We start from the raw sequence: 20,127 nt of genomic DNA on the forward strand, positions 1-20,127 counted from the left end.
AAGAATACAAATTATGATCAGACATATGTTGATGTATCAGTACATGGATGAACAGAGTGATTGGACATATTAGTACATGTACGTAGATAGTGATTAGATATACATTAAATTCGTACATGAATGTACAGAGGAACAAGAGATAATATTATATTAGGAAATGGGCGAACACAGTGATTAGACACATAATACTATATTAGTACATGGACAAACAGGGTGATTTGATACATAATATTATATTAGTACATGGACGAACAGTGATTAGACACATAATAGTATACTAGTAGATGTAGGTACAGAGTGATTAGACATATATTTGGCTTTGCTAGGATTTTAGTGAAAAACATAAATTGCCCCAGAGAATTCTTGATAAAAGCAATTATGCAGATGGTTGAAAAACCATTTGTCGGCCACAAACATTACATTGTTGCAATGTATTTTTCTTAAAAACATATTCAGGCTGGAAGTAGTCAGTCATAATACGTGCTTGACGTTTGTTATTTCGCCACCAAACACGTCCACGCTTATACAGAGAGTCCAGAAGTAATTTTGAACTTCTCCGAAAACATTAAACGAGACCTTCAGCAGCCCCCTCCAGTGTCTTACGTTCTAAACACTATTGGCGTATGGCTAGAATGTGTTCACTTGTTAACTGGGGAACAACACATGGTAGCAGAGCATGAAGATTAACTACATGCAGACGAGTAAACACAGATTTGATGGGCTGATTTCTTGAAGCCTGGATTCTGATTTATCGAACCTTTGGCATTAACATTTTGTGTCTGCAGAAATCTGCAAGTTGCAGACTGAGACACATTGAACATACTGGCTACCTCTTTCAATAGCCTCTGCCAACGGCCCTAAGACGTTCATCACATTGTAGACGACACATTCCCAATCTGATCACAAAAACTGCATAATAGGAAGAGTAGAGAGCTCACATGTGACTGTGGATAATAAATGACGACCTACCCACATGGTATTTCATGTTCCACGTGCAATGACGTTGGGTGTGTTGATGCGTTAGGTTTTGGTTCTGAAACCGTTCCACCTCTGACAGTTAGTTTTCATAGCTGATCTTTGTTCTGACGACTGACAAATATATTTTAATGACACTTTACTTGTTTTGGAGAGCACAAATTGCCAACAGTAATTATCCAGAAATTGGTAATTCTGGATTAGCAGGGTCCGAATTAACGAGTTTCACCTAATGCAGGAAGTGTTAAACTAAGTGGACGACAAGTTACACCATGCCATGAATTCCAGTATTACCCGATTACCTATAAATTAAACTGCCAGGCAAAATAAAGCATACACTTGATAATGGGATTATACTTGGGTATATACTCTCTTTTGCAGTCTGTTTTACTTGTTTACCGAAATCACGTTGAACGAAGTGCTGATTAGTTTAGATAAATTAAAACGTTGAGTGACGTCACCTCTGAAGTGCACCTGCAGACTAACAAACACCATTGTATCTGGAGACGGTGAGACGCAGGCAGAGTGTGTTTGTTCTCAGCACGGGGACTCGCAGTGATCAGGCCAATAGAGACCCCATTCCTGTGCATGATATATGAATATATACAACATGTCGAGTCAGGAGAATTCAGCAGCGAGAGATGAGAAATCCCCTGTAGCATTCTCATGTAAGTATAACACGCTCTTTTTTATGACTGGAATGACGTCGTTATGGTATATGGGTCGTGTTACACTGAAGAAAATCTGCAATGTAACTTCGTGGCCACAAACTCCATTGCAATGAATATATACAACATGTCGAGTCAGGACATACTCTTTTGCGGTCCCGCGATTCGCTGTGCAGAGTTGCGTCCCTTGGGCACGCCAGAAACCTATGATTGTGGGTTCGAATCCCGTTTCGCCCCGATTATGTTTCTAGGTTTGTCAGCACCATACCCGTGCTCGTGGGTTTCACCGAAGTGGTAAACGTCTGAGACCTTCATCACTTCGGCTTTCCTCCCACATTAAGCTGACACGCCGTGATATGACTGGAATACTGTTAAAAGCGGCGTTAAACCCAACTTAACTCAACTCTTTCGCGGTCTGTTTTATTTTTTCTCTTGTATGTGCGTTAAACGAACGGCTGATAAGATAATTTAAAATTAAAATGTTGAGTCACTGGAATGACGTCGTTATTGTATATGGGTCGTGTTACACTGAAGAAAATCGTGACCGCAAACTCCATTGCATCTGGGGATGGTGAGATGTAGGAAGAGTTTGTTAATTCTCAGCTGGGGGACTCGTAGTGATCAGATCAATATATACACTTGCATGTACATGACACGTGAATATATACAACATGTCGAGTCAGGAAATACTCTTTCGCGGTCTGTTTTTTTACTTGTTTATCATGTGCACTTATCACGAACGTGTGTCTGCTTCAGTGTATGATCGCAAAAACCATTGTATCTAGAGATGATGAGGTGCAGACGGACTCGTAGTGATCAGGCCACAATAGACCACGTGCATGTACATGATAAGTAAAAAAATACGATATGTCGAGACAGGAGAAGCCAGCATCGAGAGATGAGAAATCCCCTGTAGCATTCTCATGTAGGTATAACACGCTCATTTTTATGACAAACGCAATTGTATCGTCTTGGTTTCAGATGAAATGTTTAATGTACATTGAACGTCAGATGAGGTGAGGTGAAACGCGTGTGTATGTTTGTCCTGGTTCGGACGTATGTTCGGTTAAACATGGATACCCCATAAAGACACACTGTTCTGACTCCCAGCAGGGTGACAGCAAGTACCTTCTTTTCACATCTTTGAATATCAGACTAGTGATGTATATTTAACTGTATTTTCTAACCGTATTTTTACCGTGTGTAAACAGTGGTTTTCTTACGAAGATATATTGTGAACGACCAGCTTAACTCCCATGTTCTTGTGGTACATTTTGAGTTGAACGGATTGTATAGTTACAATGTAATCATACCTTCTTTGATAGGTATTTAGAAGTTGCATTAAATTCCCTGCTGATCACACTTTGGCTGACACCAAAAATGTTTGCAACGTGACGTTCTGGGTCGTCAGACGACTGTTGACGCCGAGCGGGCATAGGTGCATTCGGTTGTATCAGTTGCAATCCTCAGCCACTGTTGTTGTGCTCTCTGATAATGTTGCCCAACGATGCCCAAGGTGGTTAAAACATTCGCTCGTCATACCGAAGAAACGGGTTCGATTCTCCATATGGGTACAATGTATGAAGCTCATGTCTTGTGTCCCCCGCCATGATATTGCTAGAACGTTGTTAAAAGCAGCGAAAATTCATATGAAGAGTCACTGTTCACAATTGTGACACTGAACCATTTGGTGACATTAAATAACAATAAAATGGCCAACAAACGCAAACGGTTTACGTTTATATTTTAAGTGTACCCTTCTTTTCAAAAACGTATTCAACCCCTTTTCTTCCAATAGTTGTATACACGCTTGTATTCTTTTGTAGTATCGTGCCTGTGTTCACAACGATGGCTGCTGGCCTTCGTTGGCTGGTTCGGGGGCATCATGCTGTACGCCGCCCGTGCCAACATCAGCGTCGCCATCGTGTGCATGGTCAAGGACACCGACATCAATTCCACGTCGTCGACAGCGGAGGTACAGTTTCCAACCACCTCATCACCTTCGCACTTTTACGTATCATGGTTAAGTGTGGCCGCCCTTGCATCTCTTCTTATTATGCTTCAAAGTGAGATTGACCAACCAGAGAGCAGAACTACTGACCCCACATGAGCCCGTATACCGTCAGTAAAAATCCAAAATGGTTGATACTGACCTGATATGAGACCGTATACCGTCAGTAACAGCCATCTTGAATTTTTCAACACCCACCTCACATATTACACATGGAAATTCTAGAGAAATTCGTCCTTGGAGACTCTGTTTTGTGTTTTAATATCATTAATTTTGATGTTTAACGTTCATGTTTTTTGGATCACGTTCGTGACTTTAATAAGATTATATAACGTCTTAGGTTGTAAGTGTTAAGTTTTGAGTTTTAAGTTTCGACATGTGCGACAAAGATACCAAATGGTGTAAACTTTCAGCATGATAAATTCGCGAGGGTCATACGGTGTCATGTTAGGTTGGCAGAAAAACATTGGACTTTGCTCACCCCTCTCTCAATATTATTTCTGCTAACCTAATATGATACCGGATACGGCAACTAAAGAATTCACAACTAATAGTATCCTGCTGAAAGTTCAAGGAAGCCCATCAGTAAGTGAGTGACTTTGGTCTGAGGTCGCTTTGAACAGTATTGCAGTTATACATTGGCTTAATGTAGGAGGATAGCCCAAAGCGATGCAGGTCTCAGACATTAACCACTTCGGTGAAACCCACAAGCACGGACATGGTGCTGACAAACCGGGGCAAACCGGGATTCGAGTCCACGACCATAGGTTCCTGGCGTGCCCAAGGGACGCAACTTTGAACAGCAAATTGCGGCGACTTGCCTCCGGACTAATATCGATGAGTGAAAAACAAAGTTAACGTAATCAAAGTGTACAAATCTTCCAATTAATTTGATGTAAGCGCTTAACGTGAGTCTATCGTTGAAGGTTATCTCGGGAAGTCACGAATAAAGGTACACATTAAATATTGAGCGCCCATTCCAAGTGCTGCTTAATCCCCAAATGGCTGACATCAGTTTCCTATTTTTAGCACGAATTCCACTGTGACGTCATATAGATCACGTGTTACTTTATATCTTTCAGCCTTGGGTATCGGTCGATGGCTTCCAAGTGTCCTGCCTTGTCAATCTTGTATATGTGAATTATAATTGTAAACAATGTAACCTCCCCTACTACCTATCTGAACATGGTATTGGTCCAAAGAGCGGATCCGTGAGCCTAATACTATAATTCCTTGTTCTCTACACGTTATATTTCCAGTATGCCGAGTTTAACTGGTCCAAAGGAGAGCAGTCCGGAATCCTCAGCGCGTATTTCTACGGCTGCATATTGATACAGATTCCCGCGGGAATACTGGCGAGTAGATATGGCGGGAAGAACGTCATGTTTATCGGGATGCTGATTGGCTCGATCGCCTCACTGCTTCTACCAATCGGCGCCCGGACTTCCATCTACCTGGTGTATGTGCTGCGCGTGATTCTTGGAGTGTCCCAGGTAGAGATGACTGTCAAGTTGAAAATTTACGCTCACATAACTTATTCTATTTGCATGTTACTTCTCATTAATGCAATTATTACTAAGGATGACAAATTCACCGATGGAATTGCGCATTGAGATATCTCACACAATTATTACAGTTATCACGGAGGCTTACACGAACCAACAACAAACCAGTCGATACAATTCCAATACTGTTACTCTTAACCAGTACATTTAAAGGTGCTTGTCCAATGAAAGAACGTCATTTGATCATAGTGGGTGTATTTATGTTCCGAAAGCTCTACAGCTTTTCTCCACAAGACAATACATGACGATGAGCTTGATTCTGGTTGACATAATGTTACACTGTACTCTCCCCAGGGAGTATATTTTCCATCTCTACAATCCATGTGGGGCCAATGGGCGCCACAACTAGAGAAGACAAAACTCACTGCTGTCTGTTACTCAGGTAAATCAGATTTGAAAGTTTATATTTCTGAGGAAATCGCCCAGTCTGACATGTGTTTCGTGGTGATTTCATATTGGAACGCAGAGGTTAACCTAGAAATCGGAACGCGCAGAATTAAAATATGTGAAATCAGTATATGACCACAAACGATCAAGGAATAATCAATAAATAATATTTAAACACACAGTTTCAAGATTACGATAAGAAAGTCAAAATGAATACAATGGGTCGAATAACTGGCACCAGCAATGGGTAACAGGCCTTCACTTAATGTTGGTGTCCCCTAAAGACAAGACGTGTGTGTACACAGAGCAGCCAAACTTCAACATAAATAACGAAACCATGAGCTGTAAATAACAACAAACAATGCAAATTGGTTTCCACAAAGTTGCTGAACAGTTCCGCTGTAAAACGGGCATCTGTTTGGAACTCTGGAGGGCGAGAATTGGTATTTCTCTCAACCACGAGGTCAAATCGGCCGTCTTGAGCCCTACTCCCCTCACTCGAATTGAGTGAGTGAGGTAGTGAGTGAGTTGGGTTTAACGCCGCTTTTAACAGTATTCCAGTCATATCGCGGCGTGTCAGTGTGGGAGGAAAGCCCGAAGTGATGCAGGCCTCAGACGTTTACCACTTCGGTGAAACCCACGAGCACGGGTATGGTGCTGACAAACCTAGAAACATAATTGGGGCGAACCGGGATTCTGGCGTGCCCAAGGGACGCAACTCTGCACAGCGAATGGCTCACGCGAATTGGTCGCCGTATGTTGATGTAGGCAATCCGGCCCTTGCGGCATGAATGTTCAGAATATTGTCACTGTCAAATGTAGCCGTCTCTGTGGTCTACTGGATAGAGTGTCTGCCTGGAATGCGGAAGGTCCGCGGTTCGATCCCCGGCCGTCTCATACCAAGGACGTCATTATGGTCCTTGATGTTTCCCTGCACGACGCTTGGGAGTTATGGGGTTAACCAAGTTCTTGTCGTCTCGGAGTCAGTATACTGTGTCTGAGCTGGGTATCGATGTTGAACAACTGCCGCTTGGTATGCCAGTTTCACATCCATCGCTGTACATAAAAAGTCATGGAGAAATGTTCTGAAGTCATTATTTCTAAATCTTGTGACCGACTTAAGTTTTTGATTTTTTAAAAATTAGTTGCTCAAATAAAATTTTGAAAACTCAGCCAATCTTTAAATCTAGCTTTTTTATAGAATGACTTGAACATTTGTCACAGATAGAAGGGTAAGCCTTTTGTTATGTTTCTTTGTAATTAATTTTCTACATTCCAGGAACTCAGTTTGGAAGCACAGCAACGTTCGCTTTATCGGGGTTCATGTGCATATATGGCTTCGATAATGGATGGGGTTCCATGTTCTATGTTACAGGTAATTAAGATATACACAATCCAATTCTAACGTGAATAGATTCATTAAAACTTCAAGCGACTATTCCCCACATCTTATTTGTATAACCGAGTATTCTTTCAAGCAAATTGTTACAACCTAATATACCTTTTCCCGTCTCTGTAATCAACCGGAAATCCATTATGTCCTTAACCATACTTAGTACCGTAGATAAAACCCCAATAAATACATAATGACAGTATTAACTTAGGTACATAACACACAATATGGCTTTACTCGGACAGTGAGCTAATGCACCGTCATATTACTGGAAACAGGTTCAAAGCAAGGTTAAACCAAACTCACTCACTCACACAGAAAGGTGTCCAGCCATCACAGATGCACCCCTTATAATCCTTATAATGCCTGCTAACGTATATTGCTTTGGACACATCATGAGTTTGTGGGAAATAACATTTGCCAAGAAGAAACAAGGAAATTGTTAAATCTTTGAAATCAATAAATGCTATCGTTTCTCCCAAGAACTAGTTGATATGACCCACTTTGGAACAACATTGTTTATCTCCTACTTACAGGTGGTATATCGTTGTTATGGTGCGGGCTGTGGTATATAACGGTCGCCAGCACACCGGCTCAGCACCCTCGTATCACGGAGAGAGAGAGGAACTATATCATCACCAGTATAGGGAAACAAGAACAGGTATCGTCCATTGTATCTACATGATTTAAATGTGTTATATATTCTTTTAAAGACCAGTGACTACTATAGAGGGTCGATTCAGTAACGACATGGTCGAAGCGTTTCTTATCACTCAATGAATATGGTTTGACGCCGGTTTTAGCAATATTCCAGGACTGGACATAATATTAACCGATAATGACGTATGCCTAACTGCGAGTCGATAACAGATGATAGCTAAATATTCATACAATGCAAAATACGACGTCAAATGAAATGAGCACCTTGTCGATTATGTTTAGCTAGATGACATGCTGTTTGAAAATCATTTAATCAATAAATAAATACACTACTACGATTGATAAATTAAACGATACAAGTTTCTTCTTCAGTGTTGTGCAAATAATACTTACGATTGTAGGTCGATTTACAATCTGTGTGTGTGTGTGTGTGTGTGTGTGTGTGTGTGTGTGTGTGTGTGTCCATAAACATCGAAACATTACGACATATTTGCAACGTCGCGTAACTACGACGTGGCTAAGGCAACGCTCCCTGAAAGCAAAATCGGTGTTGCGACGTGTCTCATTTTGGCGAGGTATAGGTATAGGTAAGAATGCCAAATTATATTATTATATTGTTATTTAGTCGGAGAAATCACTCGGACCTGCTGATTCTGGAAGTATTAATTAATTGATTAATCCGCCCCTTCGGGAAGAACACTTCCGGAATTAACAGATGCCAGTGATGTCTCCATTACTTCACAAATGAGGTGTTAACGTTGTTATCTAGACGTTCTCGACCCCATGGGCCGCCCTGCTGAAGTCACCGGCGCTGTGGGCGTGTCTAACTGCACACGTGTGTTCTAACTGGATAATATACACACTACTGACCATCACACCAACATTCCTTAAAGAAGTGCTGGATTTCGACATAGCCGAGGTGCGTATGGAAATACATTCGACGAATGGGTATTTCGATACCGGTGGAATAGAAACCAATAATAATTGAAAAAATGATTCTTATAGCTTGCGTCGAACATGAAGGAAACCTTATGTGTTGTTCTGAATTTTTTCATATGTTCAACGTTGCTTGTTGTGTGTTTTGTCTTCATCATGGACAACGCATTATTCTTAACTCTGATACACAATTTACACATCACATAATAACTCAATCTTTATTGTTCTCATGAAAAGGATATAACAAAAGAGTACTAATTGTGAACGTAAATCGTTTGATTTTCTATAAGAAAATCAGCATTGCTAGATGTGTGTATAGTGTCCATCATGGAAATGTTTAATGTAAATCGATTTATTTTCTTCACAAGAACGGCTTGCTGTCATCAATTCCCTACTTGAGCCAGGCTGTGTCCGGAATATTGACAGGTCAAGTGGCCGACTATATCCGGTCAAGGAATTGCCTCAGCACGACGGCCACCCGGAGGATCTTCCAGTCTATAGGTCAGTAACAGTAGATACACATATTGTGCCTGTCAGTAACAGTAGATACACACATTATATATGTCAGTACCAGTAGATACACACATTGTATATGTCAGTAACAGTAGATACACACATTATATATGTCAGTAACAGTAGATACACACATTGTATATGTCAGTAACAGAAGATACACACATTGTATATGTCAGTAACAGTAGATACACACATTGAATATGTTAGTAACAGTAGATACACACATTGTATATGTCAGTAACAGTAGATACACACATTGTATGTGTCAGTAACAGTAGATACACACATTGTATATGTCAGTAACAGTAGATACACACATTGTATGTGTCAGTAACAGTAGATACACACATTGTATATGTCAGTAACAGTAGATAAACATATTGTGTCTGTCAGTAACAGTAGATACACACATTGTATATGTCAGTAACAGTAGATACACACATTGTATATGTCAGTAACAGTAGATACACACATTGTAGATGTCAGTAACAGTAGATACACACATTGTATATGTCAGTAACAGTAGATACACACATTGTATATGTCAGTAACAGTAGATACACACATTGTATGTGTCAGTAACAGTAGTACACACATTGTATATGTCAGTAACAGTAGATACACACATTGTATATGTCAGTAACAGTAGATACACACATTGTATGTGTCAGTAACAGTAGATACACACATTGTAGATGTCAGTAACAGTAGATACACACATTGTATATGTCAGTAACAGTAGATACACATATTGTGTCTGTCAGTAACAGTAGATACACACATTGTATATGTCAGTAACAGTAGATACACACATTGTATATGTCAGTAACAGTAGATACACACATTGTATATGTCAGTAACAGTAGATACACACATTGTATATGTCAGTAACAGTAGATACACACATTGTAGATGTCAGTAACAGTAGATACACACATTGTATATGTCAGTAACAGTAGATACACATATTGTGTCTGTCAGTAACAGTAGATACACACATTGTATATGTCAGTGACAGTAGATACACACATTGTATATGTCAGTAACAGTAGATACACACATTGTATGTGTCAGTAACAGTAGATACACACATTGTATATGTCAGTAACAGTAGATACACACATTGTACATGTCAGTAACAGTAGATACACACATTGTATATGTCAGTAACAGTAGATACACACATTGTACATGTCAGTAACAGTAGATACACACATTGTATATGTCAGTAACAGTAGATACACACATTGTATCTGTCAGTAACAGTAGATACACACATTGTATATGTCAGTAACAGTAGATACACACATTGTACATGTCAATAACAGTAGATACACACATTGTATATTTCAGTAACAGTAGATACACACATTGTATATGTCAGTAACAGTAGATACACACATTGTATATGTCAGTAACAGTAGATACACACATTATATATGTCAGTAACAGTAGATACACACATTGTATATGTCAGTAACAGTAGATACACACATTGTATCTGTCAGTAACAGTAGATACACATATTGTATATGTCAGTAACAGTAGATATACACATTGTATATGTCAGTAACAGTAGATTCACACATTGCATATGTCAGTAACAGTAGATATACACATTGAATATGTCAGTAACAGAAGATACACACATTGTATATGTCAGTAACAGAAGATACACACATTGTATATGTCAGTAACAGTAGATACACACATTGTATATGTCAGTAACAGTAGATACACACATTGAATATGTTAGTACCCGTAGATACACACATTGTATATGTCAGTAACAGTAGATACACACATTGAATATGTAAGTACCCGTAGATACACACATTGTATATGTCAGTAACAGTAGATACACACATTGAATATGTAAGTACCCGTAGATACACACATTGTATATGTCAGTAACAGTAGATACACACATTGTATATGTCAGTAACAGAAGATACACACATTGTATATGTCAGTAACAGTAGATACACACATTGAATATGTTAGTACCCGTAGATACACACATTGTATATGTCAGTAACAGTAGATACACACATTGAATATGTAAGTACCCGTAGATACACACATTGTGTCTGTCAGTAACAGTAGATACACACATTGTATATGTCAGTAACAGTAGATACACACATTGTATATGTCAGTAACAGTAGATACAAACATTGTATATGTCAGTAACAGAAGATACACACATTGTTTATGTCAGTAACAGTAGATACACACATTGTATATGTCAGTAACAGTAGATACACACATTGTATATGTCAGTATCAGTAGATACACACATTGTATATGTCAGTAACAGTAGATACACACATTGCATATGTCATTAACAGTAGATACACACATTGCATATGTCATTAACAGTAGATACACACATTGTATATGTCAGTAACAGTAGATACACACATTGTATATGTCAGTAACAGTAGATACACACATTGCATATGTCATTAACAGTAGATACACACATTGCATATGTCATTAACAGTAGATACACACATTGCATATGTCATTAACAGTAGATACACACATTGTATATGTCAGTAACAGTAGATACACACATTGCATATGTCATTAACAGTAGATACACACATTGCATATGTCAGTAACAGTAGATACACACATTGTATATGTCAGTAACAGTAGATACACACATTGTATATGTCAGTAACAGTAGATACACTCATTGTTTATGTCATTAACAGTAGATACACACATTATACATGTCAGTAACAGTTGATACACACGTGGTATTATCGGACAATGGCGTCATAAATAGTGGCTTTATTTTCAGGGTTCGACCAGATTAACGGCTAGTCGCAAAAGCATAATCAATCGCCAGACGTAATTCTTTAATATTGCAGGTGGTTGAGTCAAGTCGTATAAATTCATTTTATTAAATTCTATTTTGTAATTTATTTTAACATTATCGGGACATGTTTGCGGTTCTTTCCCACTGCGAGGCGGTCGGGTAGTCTAGTGGTTAAAGCGTTCGCTCGTTACGCCGAAGACCCGGGTTCGATTCCCGACATGGGTACAATGTGTGAAGCCCATTTCTGGTGTCCCCCGCCGTGATATTGCTGGAATATTGCTAAAAGCGGCGTAAAACCATACTCACTCACTCACTCTTTCCCACTGCATTTAGTTTCATCAATGACGTATTAAAATAATATTATTCACCATTATAAAGCCATTTGTTTATATAAAATCATGTTAATCAGGACGGTAAATTGTACTGCCATTAAACAGTAAATGCAATCTTAGGAAGTATTTCTATGGGATGTCTTCCAATAATTGTGTTATTTTGCTTACGGTCTTATGTTTGGCATGATCGGTTTTGCTTGCAGACAAAGTGAAATGTTGGCAAAATTATAGGAAGACAAAGTGAAATCTTGCCAAAATGAGTGGAAGACAAATAAAATGTTGGCAGAATGATCGGAAGTCAAATTGAAATGTAGGCAAAATGATGGGAAGTAAAATGAAATGGAAAATGATTGGAAGGCAAAGTTAAATCGAGTCAAAATGAGATGTAGGCAAAATGATGGGAAGACAAAGTGAAATCGAGTCAAAATGAGATGTAGGCAATATGATCAGAAGAAAAATGAAATGTTGGAAAAATGATTGGAAGGCAAAGTGAAATGTTGGCAAAATGATGGGAAGACAAAGTGAAATCGAGTGAAAATGAGATGTATGCAAAAAGTAAAATGAAGGCAAAATGATCAAAAGGGGAAAGAGAAGTGTAGGGAAAATGAGAGGAAGGCAAAGTGAAATGATTTCGAAATTGTCGGAAGGCAAAGTGAAATGTTAGCAAACGATCGAAAGTCAAAGTGTAATGTTGGCCAAAATGCAATGTAGGCAAAGAGAGATGGAGATGTGATGATAAGAGTATCTCTATCATATACATCCAGCCTCACCTGTGTTTGGACATAATTTCTAAATATCTTTTAGCCAGTTATGTTTAGTGACACCCCATACATCCGGATGGTAGCGCTCCCGGTGAAATCTTCAGGTTATCAAATTTCCGGGTAGTCAAATCATTGAAATGGGGTAATGTCCATCGAAAATAGGAATATCTTTTTACCAGTTATAGATCAAGTAGTGGCTTTCCGGACTAGTCGGGATACACGCCACATGTTTTTCTACCAAATCTGTCATTTTATATCACAAATTAGGTTTTATTTCAGCCTTCGTGGGGGCAGGTGCGTGTCTGATCGCGACAGGGTTTGTGAGCGTGGAGAACCGCTATGTCGCTGTAGTTTTGTTGACGATAGCCATGTGGTTTGTTGGGATGGCATCTGCTGGTTTCTTTGTCAACACTGTCGACTTCGCACCAAGGTAGGGTTTCTTCCTCTTTTCAATTCAAGATGGGAAAATTCAGTTTTTAATGTGTTGTTCCATGTTGTTTTCAAAAATGTGTCGGATGGTTAAAACAAAAGATGTTATCATCGTTAAGAGTATAGATCATGAGATGACGTTATTTCATCTCTTTAGTTGGCCTTGTTTATCTGCGGTGGTGTCACTGAATACTGTTGTAGATATGTTACTGATATGTGTGAATATACAGTGTCCGGATATACAGTGTGCAGATATACTGACATACAGTTTGCGGATAATCAGAAGAATGATATTAAGTGTGCGCACATACAGTATACTGATATACTTTTTTTCTTCTTTTCTTTCTTTTTTGTTGTTGTTTAACGCCGCACTCAGCAATATTCCACCTATATGACGGCCAACATTATGCGGATATTCAGTATACTGATATAAAGTGAGCAGATATGCAGTATTTTGATATTAAGTGTGCTGATATGCAATATACTGATATACAGTGTGTGGATATACAGTATAGTGATATACATTGTGTGGATATACAGTACATTGATAAACAGTATGCGGATATGCAGTATTCTGATATACAGTGTGCTGATATGCAGTATTTGATATTAAGTGTGCTGATATGCAATATACTGATATACAGTGTGTGTATATACAGTATAGTGATATACATTGTGTGGATATACAGTACATTGATAAACAGTATGCGGATATGCAGTATTCTGATATACAGTGTGCTGATATGCAGTATTTGATATTAAGTGTGCTGATATGCAATATACTGATATACAGTGTGTGTATATACAGTATAGTGATATACATTGTGTGGATATACAGTACATTGATAAACAGTATGCGGATATGCAGTATTCTGATATAGTGTACTGATATACAGTATAGCCTGGTGGTTAAAGTGATTGCGATAAGTGTCGGACATCCGAGTTCAATTACCAACATAGACACAGTGTGTCAATCCAATTATTTGTGTACCCTGTCGGCATAGTAACGGAATATGGCTCAAATAGGCGTAACCATGGTTACTAATCCCTCAATGGACAGCTGTGGAATTCCGTGATATATTCATAGTTAAATATATTTTTCACTGAATGAAATAATATAATTTACAATTGTCATTGGTAAGTCCTTTTTCTTGTTTTGCCATTAAATAAAATGGAAATATCTGACGTTATTTTAAAATTTTGTTTTGGTATATTTGTTATTTAACACCTCGCAATATTTCACGTATATAAGAGCGTCATTTCCTTACATGGTTCATGTTTGTGTATATAGGTATCTGTGTCTCAATGTCGACATTCATGTTGCAGATACGCTGGTACACTGTTCGGTATTTCTAACGCTGCTGCGACGGTCCCGGGTATGGTGTCACCTCTCCTAGCCGGTGCCCTCACCCCAAACGTAAGTAGAAGAGTCGTTATCGGTTAAGTTCTTTGTTTGTTTTGTTGTACTCGGCTATCATAGTTAAACGGCCACTGTCAACGAACCTTATCATTCGATCCATTAAGTCGCTTCGTACGACATAAGACCAATTCTAACGCGGAATTCCAACGGTGACGTCATCATTTCTCATACGGGATTGTTTCTTATGATGTGATGTAAATTGTAACGAAAGGTGGTGACTCAATGAATCTGCTTGTAGTCGGTTCCCGCATTCATACTTATTTGGATTTTCTTTTTCTGTTCAAAGCCACACTTCAGCTACTTATGACAACATCCTAATGATCTACCCATGTCTGCGTCGTGCTGTTTGGCTTACCTCTTACATTAAGCTGACATAGCTCAATATGACTGAATACTGTTACACGGCGTTATGAAATGGTCTGCCCCTGACTGTTCACTCAGTTACCATTCTGGTTCCCTCCACTGCTGAAATATTGCTTACCGCGGCGTTATACTATCACCACTCACACACATCCTGTTTCTCCCCATAGAAAACCCAGGAAGAATGGCGGAATGTGGGATTTCTCGGATTTTCTTTCAGCTACAGCCCACCACCACCATAATATGAAATGGTCGGCCCACCTACTATTCACTCCGGTAGCTATCTGACTGGTGTAGCCTAGTTGGTAAAACGTTCACCCGAAGACCCGAGTTCGATTCCCCCCATATAATGTCAAAAGCCCCTTTTCTGGTTCCATACACTGTTGAAATATTGCTTACCGCGGCGTTACACTATTATCACTCACACACATTTGCCTCTCCCCATAGAAAACCCAGGAAGAATGGCGGAACGTGTTCTACGTGTGTGCGGGATTCTGTGTCCTGGGAACTTTGGTGTTCGGCACCCAGGCCCGTGGGGAGCTGCAGCCCTGGGCCATGGACCAGGTGGAGGTAGACGTTGGGGAAGGGCAGGAGATCCCCGACGTGTCAGTCAGGGCTTTGGATACCAAGGAAACTTTTGACAAGATGGCAATTACGGATATGTCAACCCATCTATAACAGTTTTCAGCCTAACAGAATACTATTATAGGCATAAAAGTGTAATATGTATTTAGATAATTAACAAATAGTTAAAGTAATTAATAATGCATAAGACACCTACTGATTATATAAAAAGGTCAAGAGGGGGAGTTGGGGTCGGTAAGACGGGAATATATATGTATAATACGGGCAGCTCTGGTAGTTGAAGACTACGGGAGCATGCCTGGCCATAAGCATCCAGGGGTGAGAGTAGTAGGTCGAGAGCTATACATTAATGAAAAATGATTAACCAGATTGGGAAATAGAGAAAAAGGTGGAACAGAGATTAGAGGGACGGAAACGTCAGGGACTGGAGACATATATGGTATTTGGGGGGGGGGGGGGGGGGGGGGTAGTTCGAATTCCAAGAGGGTAAGAAGTGACTTCAGATCATGCCGAATAAGGGCTGGTTATTAGGTAAGAGTGGGGAAAAACGACCTAAGGTGAGGGAGGAAAGGTGTTTGACCAATGAAATATGAAAAAAATGGGTAAAACCTTGACGTAAGCTGGGGGGTAAAAAGACGGGGAGACCCAAGGTTCAGGGAGACTGGAGGATTCCCTTGAGCACCACGATTTCGACCTTACTCTGAGAAACACCAGATCGTACCTCCAGTATTTCGGCCAGGACTGAAGCTTCGCGGCTAAAGTCCATTAGAACATCGTGACCAGAAGTTGGTGATCAATCTTGTCATTGAATAAAGCCATCGACAAAAGAAAACACTTTTGTGCTCATTGGAAGAACTACGGTAATTTATCCAAGGCCCTCGGGTACTGACATTGTACCTCTCGCACATCCCAGACTGTCAGCACCAAAGAACGAGGGGATTGCCGTGGTTCAGGTAAAGAGGTAACAACTGTTACACTCCTGCAATTAACATCAATTAACGCCTGTAATTAAGGTGTTAAAAGTACCTTTGATAATACAACATACATCGGTTGTGAACCCCATTGAGCCGTTTCATGGATTCGTTGATACAGAAAATTTTACAGGGAATGGTACTACACACATAATAACTGTGATTCATGAATTACATGACAGTTGAAAACTGTGAATGGTAAAAGTGGCCAAATCGCCATACCGACATTACATTGGAGATTTGCAAAGGTTAACCCAGAAATCGGTCAATAAATAGTTAATAAATTACATTGAAACACACAGTTTTAGTTTAACAATCACAAAAGGCAGCAGCAATAAGTAACATGTCTAACTATATATGTCAGTGGCTTCCGGGATGTCAAATATCCAGTAAGTGTTTCTTGCTCTGTTCTTGAATCCGGAGAAGTGTTGGAAGTTGGCAGGAATTCTGTGTCTTCAGGGTCCAAGATATCCTGTATATCCCGGTATAGGTCTCTTATATAGTGACATCAACCTTCTAGAAACTATCACATCGCGAAACCTGTCGAACGGTCAAGAAGTCCGGTGTTTGTCAACAACCAAAGGAGATCCCAATTCCCATTTCCAGTTACAATCTGGTCACTTCAGCACTCGATATGTTACAATCGATTCTGTCAGTTGCTGCCACTAAAGATTACTACAGTTAAACTTACAACAATATCTACAGCCACATGACGTTGTCAATAATGAAGTTTGGACAAACCAGTAATAAGCAACAACGTCTTACGCCGTCGACAAGCATACTTTGGTTCCTGGGGACCTATGCTGACGAAGAATTCCCAAGGGGCCGCAATTTGTAGCAACATCCCAAACAAAGTACAATACCCTTACCTCGTTGGATCTATATATTGTTGCGTCGGTGAAAACTGATGTTCTGCCATTACGTGTTCCAATTAATTAGTATGAGTGAGTGACTGAGTTCGCATTTACTCCGCTTTTAACAATATTCCAACACCATCACGGCGGGGGACACCAAAAATGGGCTTCACGCATTGAACCCATGTTGGCCAAAAAAGTAAGTATAAACTTGCAAATTGGATTTGTACAAATTTTTGTACAAACGTTATCAAAACGTAACTTGGCTGAAAACTGTCGCCCAAACACTTCACTCCAAAAACACAACTATGAAACCTGTATCAAACACATGACCATGACCATCTGTTGTGTTTCATGTTAGCCACCATCAAACATTGGTGCAAACATTCGTTTGCCAGGCAGTTTATGTGCGTTATGTAAAAAATGTGAATCACAATAACTGTATGTACAAGCCGAATGTGGCAACATGGCCGACTAGAGCTCATTAATGTTGTCTCAGTCAGTCACAAAATGATGTCGTGTCGAGATAGTCAGCGGTTCTGGTGCTGTTGTGTATTAATCTGAGCATGCGTCGGGATGAAGATAACATGAACCTATATGAGTTGGAGGGATCTGAAATAGGAAGAAGGCCCTGCTGAAATGTTGTGAAATGTAATGATTATATCAACATAGATTGAAAGCGCAGGGGCTCAGGTAGAGATATGAGTGAGTGAGTTGGCCTTGACCGCCGCTTTTAACAGTATTAAGCTGTAACTTGGTGTGTCTTCGGTGGGAATTCACACTCTGGTGAAACACCGACCTTCAAGGGTATGATTCTGACACTATCATAGCCAATCTGGGATTCGAACCCACGATCACCAGATCCTGACACAACTCAGTGACGCAGCTCACATACTGTAATTTGTGACGTGAGATTATTGAGTCATCTGGTGAAATCCAAACGTTTTGCTGATATCTGTTTTCAAAACATCAGAAAACCATTGACTATTGCTTCAGATAATGATATATCCAGTTTTCGACAACGGAGCGGGCAAACCAGTGGCTGGAAGCAGGACCATGCAGTCGCCTAAGGTTTCGCAATTCAGGAATCTTTCGATGTTTGTCTTGTTTGTTGTTTAACGCCGCACTCAGCAATATTCAAGTTACATGACCGCGGTCTGCAAATAATCGAGTGTGGACCATACAATCCAGTGATTGACACCATGCGCATAGATCCACTCAATTGGGGGGGTGGGGGGGTGGGGGTGGGGGTGGTGGGGGGGGGGGGGGGGGGGGGGGGAGATATGTTCACGAGTGCCGGTTCCGTAGTCGACTGCACACTGAACCGACTACTGGGGTAATATTTGTCACGCTGTTATCACATTCTCCTCTTTGGAGACGAAAAAGTGGGAAATAACTATGAAGAGGAAAATATAAGCAGTAAAGGAACCGTCTTTAAGAGCAATCATCATTATCATCATCACCACTTCCACCAGAACCACCATCATCGTCATCATCATCATCATCATCATCATTATCACCATACCCACCATCGTCATCGTCGTCGTCATCATCATCACCATCATGAACACCATGGACATTATCAATCCGACCACTTTCATATGAGAGATACTGTTGATCATGGGGTTAAATAACAAACCATTAACATACCCATTAATTATCATAGCCTCTCCTTTAAAACTGAGTGTGGGTCGACTTGATATGACACTTCGCTTGGTTGACACTCATTTCTGTACCGTCCAGCAGTACATAACCATCAACAAAATCAACACCGACATTGAGATTATGTCCCACATCCTTGGCTCGTTTCAGAAAACTGTGGAATGCCTTGTTTTCATCATGAGTCTTGACGTGCTTCACAAGAGGATCATCAGACAAATAAATATGTGCAAAAGTGCACAAAACAATTCTATCATGAAGAGCCCCAACGTTAATCAAACCACGCCCTCCCATAATGATTGGTAAATATAAGCGATTAAGTGAAGAGCGAGGGTGGTGGGACCTATTGTCTGACATGATAAATCGTGTGAGGGTGTCAATACCCTGAATTTCTTGTTTCGTCCAATCAACAACACCAAAAGGATATGAAAGGATGGGTACAGCATATTAAGTATTTGTGGCTTTAACTTTATTGGGAGCATTCAGCTCTGAACTCCAGTCTACTGTGCCCGAAGTTTTTTCCTTGATATGGGCATCCTGGAGATTGTCCTTAACCTGCATCCCTAAGTACGTTTAGGCCAGACCTTCCACGAGATGGTCATTAACTCCTCCTCCAAGCCTTTTAGTGTTATTATTATTGAGTGTACTCTCTTGTGAGAGAGGCCCTTAAAGTTCTGCTGTTGTGTGAACATTGCCTTTCCCCTCACGACAATACCATGTCAGTTTTCTTGGGACCCCAACCACACCTTTTGGCTTTTGGCCTCTGGACCGTGCCTCCGTAAAACTGCAAGATGAACGACCGTAAAAGCACGTCC

The 20,127-nt window shown here is 40.1% G+C and overlaps 1 protein-coding gene across 3 annotated transcripts; it reads left to right on the forward strand.

Annotated features, from left to right (window-relative positions):
* Positions 1–34: 34 nt before the first annotated feature.
* LOC124124327 (uncharacterized transporter slc-17.2-like) lies at positions 35–16,270 on the forward strand. 3 transcript variants are annotated; one of them, XM_046487465.2, is made up of 11 exons: positions 35–1,643; positions 3,470–3,618; positions 4,914–5,147; positions 5,514–5,601; positions 6,886–6,981; positions 7,536–7,660; positions 8,429–8,578; positions 8,964–9,096; positions 13,314–13,464; positions 14,790–14,880; positions 15,414–15,659. In XM_046487465.2, exons 1-11 carry the CDS (start codon positions 1,571–1,573, stop codon positions 15,483–15,485), a joined length of 1,362 nt encoding a protein of 453 aa, XP_046343421.2. In that variant the 5' UTR covers positions 35–1,570; the 3' UTR covers positions 15,486–15,659. The 3 variants fall into 3 exon arrangements, with proteins under 3 accessions (XP_046343421.2, XP_046343419.2, XP_046343420.2); XM_046487463.2 differs by lacking the exon at positions 15,414–15,659 and adding an exon at positions 15,691–16,270 and having other exon boundaries at positions 36–1,643; XM_046487464.2 differs by lacking the exons at positions 35–1,643; positions 15,414–15,659 and adding exons at positions 1,985–2,568; positions 15,691–16,270.
* The last annotated feature ends 3,857 nt before the right edge of the window (positions 16,271–20,127 follow it).

This window comes from Haliotis rufescens, unplaced genomic scaffold (genome assembly GCF_023055435.1).
Source record: "Haliotis rufescens isolate VD_foot unplaced genomic scaffold, xgHalRufe1.0.p SCAF_13, whole genome shotgun sequence".
Lineage (NCBI taxonomy): Eukaryota > Metazoa > Mollusca > Gastropoda > Lepetellida > Haliotidae > Haliotis > Haliotis rufescens.